The following is an 11,403-nucleotide window of genomic DNA, read 5'->3' as shown; positions in this document are numbered from 1 at the left end:
CAAAATAAGAGAGAAGGATCGTTGCTTAATATTATTTATATACGTAATATATTACTTTATATAAATATAAACCTTCTAAAGTTTACATTATATATTTAATTTGAAACACTACATTAATATTATCTTTGTTTATTATCTTGTTTGACATACTTTTCGAGAGCTTTCAATCTATTATTTTTGAAAAGCTATTATCTTTGCACCAAGAAGTCACGTTCCCGATTATCATCGACATTTATATTTTATGTATTGAACATTAAAACGTTATTGTGTCATATATACGTATACGTACACCACCAAAGAACTATTAGTTCAATCAATCTACATAAACAAGCAAAATTGTTGAAAAATTTCTGTTCTTTTTTCTATCACAAAGATTATACCGCGTGATATGTAGCAATGCGTACACACTTATAAACTATTCAACAATATTCGCCGTAGAAGCGACGAACGGGGCAATTTTATATCCGGTGACAGCGAGCGCGATCGCTCACTTGATACAAAGGTAGCGGAATAGTAATTGAACGGAAGGCCAGATACGCGATCTGATCTTGTTAGATCTCTTCCGTCACAACGCGCGCGGGGACCGCGAACCTACACACACGTAGCAGACAAGTGTCAGTCCCGCACGCGTGTTTTATGGCGCCGCTCTGAAACGATGTCAGTCGTAATTCCAGATAGTCGCGCGAATGCGCAGGTTATAACCGCGCGTACGCAGTAACACCATGTAGTTTTGCGGGAGAGAAAAAAAAATTTTTTTTTCATTTACCGATGTGTACGCGCGCGGAGATATTGCAGAGAGATGATCGTTTCGTTTCAATCGGTCGTGCGTAGACCGAAGTGATTGAAAATTGATTAACGATTGTCGCACACACAACGAAGAAGTTTTAATTAATATTAGATCAGATTGTGAAGTCAATTTGACTTCTAAATTGTGCGCGATTTAATAATGGAAATTACATGATGAATGAAAAAAATCAGATTAAATCTAGAAACAATATTACGCGAGCATGGGAAGCATCGACGGGCAGGGAACGACGATCGGAGCAGAGAACGCCGGAGCAATTCCAGAGCTTCAGAGTTATGGCAAAATATCTGAAATTATATTGTCAGTATTCCAGTTTAAGTAGTTTCAAATATCTCGCCGATCCTCAGAAAACTTGGTTCGAAAGGTAAAAGGATCACCAGATCCTTGTCACGCACATTTACATGTCGCAGTAAATCTCTAAACTTATTTATTATCATAAAGAATTTTGGATTATCTATTCTCTCTCCGAATGTATATAATTTGCCTTATTTTCAAATAGCTAATACATGCACGTACGTAAAATAATAAGAACAAGTAAAATTAATAATTTTTTTTCTAATAAATATACATCTGTTTATTAAGGGATACTTTTATACCTTATTTTTATATCGTACCTTTACGCACATACTTTCATATGTGCTACGTTCTTTATTTGTATAACATATATCTATTTTCTATCTATTCACGTTTTTTAAATCGGTAAATAAACATGTAATGACCAATATTTCTATTTCTGTATTCGGTATAAACTCACCATCTCTCTTTCTCTCTCTCTCTCTCTCTCTCTCTCTCTCTCTCTCTCTGTATGATAAAAACTTTTCTCGGGAACGGGATTTATTTGAATGTTATTTACCCATTTGGTGCGGTGTAAGCTTGCACTCGAAAACCTCGCTCACGTAATACGATTATCGGGCCTTTATCAAAACAATGATAAAAGCGGTTTATGCAAGCTACACGTGGGGATTAGTCGTGAGAGACGACGCGCGGACTCGTGCGTTGTAACATTATACGTCGGCTCGCGCGCGAATAAGGTATGATTAAAGTTATGCAATTTAACGAAACGTATGCTCATTTCTCGCGAGATTAACGGCTGCGAGATGGGTAGGGGAAAATTCTTGGATTCATAGCGGACCGCACAAATCAGTCCGTGCACAAATCATAAAGCGTATTACGTTTCCCGAAACGAAACAAAATGCGCGAGATGTTTTCTCTCGTTCTCCTCTCCAAAAAAAAAAAAAAAAACAACGCGGCAAAAAATAAAAAAATAAAAAACTAACCCATAATATTCTGCAAAATGCCCGAGTTACGTCGCGACATGACTGATTTAATGTGTTACGCGTTACACGCGTGACGTTGATAGCGTCGCGTAAATTTCGTAACAAACGTAGACACATCGCGATACGAAATGAGAACAAAGTGTTGCTATAATACGCTTACTTGATACTCCATAATACGGGATGTTACATTCTGGTTTCAGCTTTTTCAAATATGCATTTTTTGTGTCAAAAGTGAACAACAAGCGTCTAAATTACAAGAAGCAATTCTCTTTTGCGCACGCACAATTTTCTCGCTTTAAAACTACAGATCCTCGTTTAGTTTCATTTATCAACACGCGTGAATTGTATTTTCAGATCGTTATGGATCGCGATACATTGCGTGACTATAGCTAGTTTGATATTTATGGTTTATGTCTCCTATCAAGAATTTTACACATCGCCCATACTAACTTCCATGGATACGGACAGTTATCGAACGACCGATTTACTTTTTCCAGGTACAAAAATCTCATTTGTATTTTCCAAGATTTACGCACAAAACCTTATAAACATAAACACTTGTTAGTGGAGAAACTTTAAAAAATATAAAATAAAATATATATATATAATATTTTAATATAAAATAAAAAATAAAAACCATAATATTTATATAAAACATAATATTTATGTATAGAAATATAAACATTTTTATATTATTTCAAATTTATTTTTGCTTGTTTCTCTCATTTTTCTTCCAATTGTTTTTTTTTTTATTATGGATTGACGTTTCAATAATCACTTTCAGCAATCGCCATCTGTTCCGTGAACAGGATAAGTAAGCAATCCGCAACAAAACTGGCGAACAGCATGTAAGCTATTTTGAATTAAATAAACACAGGCTAAACTCACGAATAACAAACATAGCGCATATTCTCTTTTACATACACACACACACACACACACACACACAAACATACAACGTTACACGAGTAACAAAAACAACAAAACGGTAATGTACACGGAGTGGGGAACCGTGTATGAATATAGCGCAAATGTGTCTGTTAATGCGCATTATTCCATGAATTTTCTCCGTGTGCCGTGTTGAAACGGTCACCGTTTGCCAGCGTCAAAACGCGAATTGCAAATACGTATCCGCAACGCGAGTCGGTCGCGTGAATTACCTTTACGACGATAATAAAAGGAGCTTATATGCAAATATTGGCGATATCTTTCAATATCATGCGTTTTTATATTGGTCTTAATATTTTTTTTTCGACGCTGCTTCGCGTCCAGATGTTTTCAAATCTCTTTTTCACATGTAAATTATCGAAAAATGTGTTTCAACCAGTAATATTGAAAAAATTCTCTTCTAACAGTCGGAATAAATAATAAATTCGTAGTCGAAAGAGTCTCAGTAATGATTATCTAAAAAAAAGATTCGTGACGCGACGATGTAAAATCGATAGATGCTGTCCGATTACTTGAAACAAGCGAAGTGTTTGAAATAATCATGACCCATCTGAATACGATCAAGCGCGAATCCATCGCTCTCGTGATGATGGTTGCAAAAGTAGGTCCGCCTGTGAAACTCATCGGATCCTGTAAAAAGCGTTGACAAAGGCGCACGCGAGTTACCTCGCTATTGGTTAACGTACCATGGTAGCATTGTGGGAGATGCTTAATCGATCGCGCGCGCGTCAGCTTTTTACTTCACTTTTTGCTCGATCCCGAGTCAATTGGCGCGCGGATTATCGTTAATTCGGCGCTGCCGCGCACTTGATAACGAAAGTGGATCGATGCATCGGATGCCATGATGGAGAGCGTTAGAATTGGTGGTTACGGCTCATTTAATTGAGCGCGTTAATATCCCCGAAATTCAGCCATTTCGCACAACGCTACCTTCTCCACCCGCCCAAACTTTCGGGAGTCGCGCCGCGGAGAAATCGTTGATTCGGAACTGAAACTCTTTGCGCGGGGTTGGGCTTTGCCCTCTCCCCAAAACTTACCGCTCTCTTCTTATACTCGTAGACCGATACATCTTTTATTACAGTCTCGCGAATACACGCTTCATTGATTAATTACGAATTAATTAATTTTATTTGAGCAATTACTTGTGTCGAATGTGTTACCTAACTTATGGAAATATATCACTTATTACATCTGCACACGCAAACATGGTCTTTGTCATTGCAATAGTAAAAACTTCTCGTGAAAACAGTTTCAACGCGAACATCACGGACCAGTCGGTCACGGAAATCCTCGATTTGGTCAAGCAGTTGGGCAATATATATGCCTCCGAATTTACCATGGATGAAGATCGAAATGTGGAGATTGATCGACTTCTGACGACTTACTTCGAGGGACCGTACGACATTACCGGAATAATGAAGGACGTACGTATAGCGAGTAGGCCACGTATTAACACGAATGTGACAACCGAATGATTTGATGTCACGTTTCGTGTTCGAGTTTACTTTCTTCCAATGTAGTGATGAAAGCAACAACCACAAACCTCTGAAGGTTTAACACTAAGCAGCAACAGAAGCTTTGGAAAAACTACGGTTTCTTGATGTAAATTATAATTTCAAGGAAAGCGCGATTTCAGGTTTTTCATAAATTTTTAGTTTTATTCGAATTTTTCACATTCAGATATTTTGAATTTTTTTTTTTTTTTATTGTTTTACGCGACAGTTTGGTCTGATTTTCAAGCTCACTCGGTTTTGTTCGGACACACAACGGATAGAAATCACTTATATACGGACGATCGCGCTGTTATTTTATTTACACGTGTAATTGCGCGAAACGCGCGAAGGGGTTTTCCCCCCGAGGAGCAATTAAAACGTTGTTTGCCCGACACTTCGCGTGCGGGATCGAAACGATGTTATCACAAACGGGCGAGTTAACGGTAATTTATTATCGCATTTAGAGTGTCGCACGCCTGAATTTTCCAGTTATCGCCGCAATGTGCAACGATGCTTCTCAAGTGCAAACTCCACGGGACCGACCGGAATTGCACGACGCTTTTCGAGTTTCGTAAGACGCAAGACGGATTCTGTTGCACCTTTAATTATCTACGCGAAAGCGACGACATTCCCGTGTGAGTATCTCTCTCTCTCTCGCGCGTATTTGGAACGCGCGTATTTCCGGAAAACACAACACGGTTCAACCGCTTATTCGACTATGTACTTATTCGCATGTAACTTAACACAAAGTAACGTCTTTCAAGCAAGTTACATTTCTCTGATGTATGCGCAAAGATGTTCCCGTTATTTGATTTATTATTATTATATGTACAACTGTTTCCTCTGCTGCGTGTGCAAACACATATAAATTTAGAATACAGATACGATATTATTATTATCATTGTACTTTAAAAAGTGTAGAACGCGTATTAATTTCAACAGATGGGAGTTAGTAACGCGAGATATACAGTGGTTTTAAAAAAATCATCGTTAATGTTTTATTGATAGCGGTTTGTTGATTGTATCGCTAAATAACTGACATTTACGTTTAATGTTTCTTTTTTTTTTTTTTTTACACACGCAACGCGTTTTATTTGCATGTTAAAACGCGTGGCGTATGAAAAATATATAACGTTCAAACCATTAGAAGGTTCAGCTTTGTACTTGAAACAATTACTAGCGATTAATTATACGTGACCTCTCTCTGTTGACAGAATGAAGCCCGAATTCATGAAACCGCCATTAAAAGAACATAATGTGTCTGATCTTGGAATCGAACGTGGTTTGACGGTCGTGATGGAGCCATTTTTGGACGATTACTTCTATCCGATATTACCGGTTAAAGGTTGGAAGGTAAGCAAAAGTGGCGGTTTTAAAGTGCCTGCATTCGTCGAGACAGACTGTTATATTCTCTTATATTCGCAAGAGAGATTTCATTTTCGAGCTAAAAGTCAAAATGTAAAACATTTATCTCATTATCACAAATACTACCAAATTTCTCTGTTTGTTCTCCAAATAAGAAATTTTTGCAAAAAACTACTCGCGTCGAAGTGTATCAGAAATACATTTGTGTACATAATATAGTCTTGGAAATGTACTTTATTTCATTTACGGAAAAACACCTCACAAAAAAAATGCGATAAAAATATTTTATTCTTTTAGCGTACAATAGTGATTTAGCGTATGTAATTCTGAAAACCTCGCGTGTGAGAATTCCTCGGAAATATTCTCGCCTATGCGAGAAACGAGTCACATTTGACTGGTAACGAGTTGTTACGCTATAAAGTGTTGAATATGAAAAGAGGCTAATTGAGCAAAATGAAGATTTATTCTCGTTATGTTTTATCATATACCGAAGTGAAGTTAATCTTTGCCTTTTTTCAGTAAAATGTAAAATACATTTACGTGTACACATACACACGCTTCTCACATATTGCAAATAATAAACTTGGTACAAACAATTAAAAAGTTTAGTTTCTCTTAATTTATCATTAGAAACGCGTGATAAATGTTCGCGTTTCTAACGACTAATTAATTAATTAATTCTACACGCAATTTAATTATAGTTATTAATACCATTTCCTCTATGATATATATATATATATATATATATATATATATATATATTGCACATATACATTAAAACAATTTGATATACTACTTAAACAAATAAACACTAAAAGTGTTTATTATGTCGTATAACGCACTTCAACAAAGTTATCGTGTTCTTCGAATGTATTTCAACAATGAAGGAGCGATAAAGATAATCGGTAGCCGTATCACACCTTGAACTTTTTCTACGCTTCCTGCACCCCATTAGAGACCACCTGTGTACTTCATTCGTGTATAGTGCTCGCCGATAAAAAGCTCGCGAAAGTCATTAGCGCCGCGATATAATCGCGCGCATTTCCTTCAGACCGCTATATTTTCGGTCTAATGTGTGTGCGCTACAACTTTGAGTGTTGTAATAGCACTTATGAAGAACTCGCGTACACGGTGAAACACGCATCTTAGAGAATTGTATGTATCATCGGTAAAAAAAATTTATATTTGTGTCGAGCGCTCTTGAATAAACATGAGTCGGGGTCAACTCTATTTGTCACATGAGTTACTGTACAAGTGTATAGCGAGTTATTTTATTATCAATTATATTTACATTCACTCTGTAATCGTTCGTATGTAACACGACGACGTTCTCTTCGATCTGCTCGAATACTATCGACTTTGGAAACCGAATACATGGGAGAAATCAGATATTCTCGAGTATTTGATCGAGCATTTGATGTGTGCATCGCGCAAAAATACTAGTGTACACGACGCAGTCAGAGAAATTTGCAAAATTATTTTCATTGTTTTATTTTAATCGTTTCGGATAAAACAATGCGTTGACGCGCTATTGTCTGGAGAAATATTATTCGTTAATGTGTCGTATTGAAAATTGATAATTTATCTCAATTATACGAATCCGTCGGATGTGACGCAATATTAATTTGAGCGGGAAATTATGAGATAAATATAAGAGAAAAATAAAAACAAAATTTATATAATAAACATATATTTAAAATAAATTTAGCGATATTGCTATTGAAACATGTGCAAACCAATCATTTTGATGATTTAATTTTATATTTATTTCTAAATATTATACAATTTAAATAATTTTAATTTTAAATTTCTTAAATTTCCCAAGTTTCACAACTTTAATTTCCAAAATAATAGCAAGAGAGAAAATTGTGCAAAATCCAATGTACCATTTCAGGTGACTGTGTTCGACCCTCGCGATTATCCGGACGTGACCAGCGGCGGTGTCACGGAGGTGCTTGCGCTGCCTCAATCCGAGACGTACATTGACGTGACAGGGGCGTCTTTTTACAGTACTAAAATCATCGAGAGATTTCACGTGAGCAAACGCAACTGTATTTTTGCGGAGGAGCAACGCACAACGTACTCTGGCACGCCTTACACTTACAGCGACTGCATTGTTGACTGCAAAAGTCACGATGTCCTGAGTCTCTGCGGGTGCAGGCCGTTCTTCTATCCACGTCGTGGCGAAAAAGAATGTTAGTAAGAATAATGTTAACACCCGCTGTTTGTGCATCTCGCACGCGCGCACGTAGCACACGTACATATATCGCATTCCGAAATGAACTGGTTTTGATATTAATAGAACAAGCGTAACACACACACACACACACATATCGAAGTCGTAAACACGTTTGCGAGACCCGACTCGCAGCTTTTATTGGCGTTCCTTCGCGCTGCACTATGGTCTATCAGGATTGACGATTCGGTAATATTGCTGGCAATCTTCGGAGCAAATCGCGTTGCCTTCCTCCGCGCTCACACTTTTATTTTCTTTTCGAGAGTTCCCCTTATCCAATTTAGCTTTCACACCTTTCACTTAGCGGTGCCGTTGGGAAAACTTAGAACGATCAAAAAAAAAAGTAGCAAAGAAAAAAAAAAAAGAAAAGAGAAGAGATGGCGAACATTATTCCGCACCGTTAATATTTGTCGTTATTGGTTACAAAAGAATGCATCGGTTATATTGCATTTGAATTATTTGCTCGGCGCGGATTGTGATTGCTATCGACGACACGATTGAAAGAATCGCGAAGATATTTTAAGGAGATTACAAAAAAAAAAAAAAAACCACAGTTGTATCTTTTAAGTAAATAGTAATAACGATTGAAATTTTAATCTCGTGATGGATTTACGATAGCGATTGAAAGCAAATATATATATATATATATAAAAAAAAAAAAAAACGCCAGCGGCGCAAGACGCGATTTATTTTAATCAATTCGAAATATTAGAGTTAGAAGTAAGATGTAGACGAGCAATACGGTAAGGATCGTATCTCGACGGATAAATCGGGTTTCCCCCTCTCCTCGAGAAGAATCCGCCGCCGTGCTCCTTCTTACATCTCGGCGATTTCTTTCTTCTATCACGAAGTCGAGAGGCGTGGGTGGCAATCTGTAAAGGAACGTCGAGCTCTCCTTGCATTGCGAGCTGTACGCGTTCACGAGCTTTCTAACGAGGCTTTACCACGGGTGGCTTAAAGCATTAAAGCGGATCGCGCGATGCATCCCCGCGCGTTCTGTAGGATTAACTTACCGTGGCCGGGGCTCCGGCGAAAAAGAAGAGCAGAGCGGCACAGTGAAAGCGTCGCCACTCCGCCAAGTTCTTTTCTCCGCGTTCTTTCGTTTTAAAACCCCGCCCTTTATTGCTCTTTTTTTCTCGCGCGCCATCGATAGCGCGCGAGGCGTGCCCGGATCCGTTTTTTCCCGTAGCCTCTTTCTTTGTTTTTCCACACATTAATCAATAACCACGTGTGCGAGTACGTATTGCACGTGATTGCATGCGTGAGAGAAATGTCGTATAGTATTTATGTTTTGAAAATTTATGAATTTGTTAACGCAATGTTATATGATCGCGCGATCGTTCATTTTTGTCACGTGTTCTAGATTCATGGCGCATTTGCACGAACGCAGATTTGGACTGTCTGGCCAAATATAAGAGTAAGTGTTACACACACACACACACACACGCGCGCGCGCGCGCACATACGATGTACGATTCATCGACGCGGATGATCATTTTTAAAGATCTCGCAAGCTCTCCTTTCTTCACTCTAATAATAAAACATTATTTAATAATTAATTACAATTATACACCCATATGTAGATCACTCTGTATCTGTGTGCGATATATATATATATATATATATATATATATATATATATATATATATATATATATATATATATATATGGCATATATATGTGTAATTTTTTAAATTTTCTCTGCGACACACACAGCCAAATGGTGGACAGTCTTACCTCATGAGGATAATGCAGCCATTTCAAATAAGGACTGGGCTCTCCATTGTCAGAATTGTTATCCCGCTTGTCAAGACACTTCTTACGACATATTAAGTTCAAAAAGTTACATGACTCCCGGCACATTCAAAACCGATCTGATGTAAATATATATGTATATATATATATATATAAATATATGATGTACATTGACGCGAAATTGTTATTTCTGAACAAAGAAATGTTAGGAAAGAAGCGTTAGCGAATTGCACAAATTGCAGGTGGAACCTAAACGTTACGGATGAAGGTGTGTTGCATGTGTTCTTTTCGAAGTACGGCTCGATCAGACTGAAACAGGACGTGACTTCCTACTGGTACGAACTTTTGAGTAAGTAAGAAATTACGAGATCGACGAGAAGAATTTTTCTTCTTGAGAAAAAAAAATAATTCGAAATTCGGTAAGTTACGGATCTCTAACGTGAGTGCGAATTGAACGTTGCAAAATGTCAGCACGCGTCAGTACAAATTAACATGTAAAATACAAATGTATAAAAATGGGTAGTTAATTGGGGTACGCGAATGCGCGATAAAAGAATACATTTTCAAAGGAAATTACGATTAATATAAAAAAAAAACTCGTCGTTTACACTCGAGTACGCAAACTAACGATGTTGAAATTCCTTTTGCAGTTGATATACAAAGCGCATGAAAAAGTCACCTCAAGAGGGCAGAGCAGAGTAGTAACAGAAATTTTTTATTCGTGTTTTTTCTGTAGGATGCCCTCAAGGGTGCTCAAAAATGGAATTTTTTAATAACTACTGCGTGTACACACACACACACACACACACACACACACACACACACACACTCTCTCTCTCTCTCTCTCTCTCTCTCTTATACTTTTTAGTAAAAGACAGCGCACGTATGATTTTACCGGGTTCTTATCTTTCTCTGAACAGTATATCCAGGCGCGGTGCTAAGTAAAAATGGTTACTTGGTTTTTTGCAGGCGATATCGGCGGTATATGCGGTGTCTTCATCGGCTTCAGTCTCATCAGCGTTGTTGAGATGCTGTACTTTCTTGCGCTCGTGCTCCGCGACCTCCTCTTCAAAGAATCGATCATGCGGAAGGACGACGGCGATCACGAGGAGAAAGATGACGGTGACCACGACAACGAGAAGATACAATCAATCCACGACCAAACTGTAACGACGATTTATTGGGGCGAGTTGCTGCCCCGATCGTGGCGCTCGGCGAGATACGGTCGATTTATCGACAACACGACCAGATACTGATACAGTCGGGGAGCCATCATGGAACTATTAGAAAAGATGTCCGATCGGAGAGAGTGCATTTTGCATCGATCGTCCCGTCACGAGCGTTCGGCCGATATTCAAAACGATCTGAAAGTGTTCGATCAGAAAGTTTTCGAAGTCTCGCGGGAATATGAAAAATCGATTCCGATCGAGACAAAGACGTCTCAAGTGAAAGACGTCGAACAAACACGCTACTTTGGATCTCGTCATCGTTCAATGGCGATAAACCGATTGCAAAAAACACTG

General features: G+C 38.1%; 1 protein-coding gene across 1 annotated transcript; it reads left to right on the top strand.

The window, feature by feature from the left end:
* The first annotated feature begins 746 nt into the window (after positions 1-746).
* On the top strand, positions 747-11,155 carry LOC109860735 (sodium channel protein Nach-like). The gene is made up of 11 exons (XM_020440017.1): positions 747-1,169; positions 2,437-2,579; positions 2,867-2,930; positions 4,280-4,454; positions 5,013-5,158; positions 5,738-5,876; positions 7,783-8,083; positions 9,488-9,541; positions 9,842-10,004; positions 10,123-10,229; positions 10,850-11,155. Exons 1-11 carry the CDS (start codon positions 958-960, stop codon positions 11,134-11,136), a joined length of 1,791 nt encoding a protein of 596 aa, XP_020295606.1. The 5' UTR covers positions 747-957; the 3' UTR covers positions 11,137-11,155.
* The last annotated feature ends 248 nt before the right edge of the window (positions 11,156-11,403 follow it).

Source organism: Pseudomyrmex gracilis, unplaced genomic scaffold (genome assembly GCF_002006095.1).
Source record: "Pseudomyrmex gracilis isolate BER0280 unplaced genomic scaffold, ASM200609v1 scaffold_456, whole genome shotgun sequence".
Taxonomy (NCBI): Eukaryota; Metazoa; Arthropoda; class Insecta; order Hymenoptera; family Formicidae; genus Pseudomyrmex; species Pseudomyrmex gracilis.
This window is presented reverse-complemented; position numbering and strand designations above follow the sequence as displayed.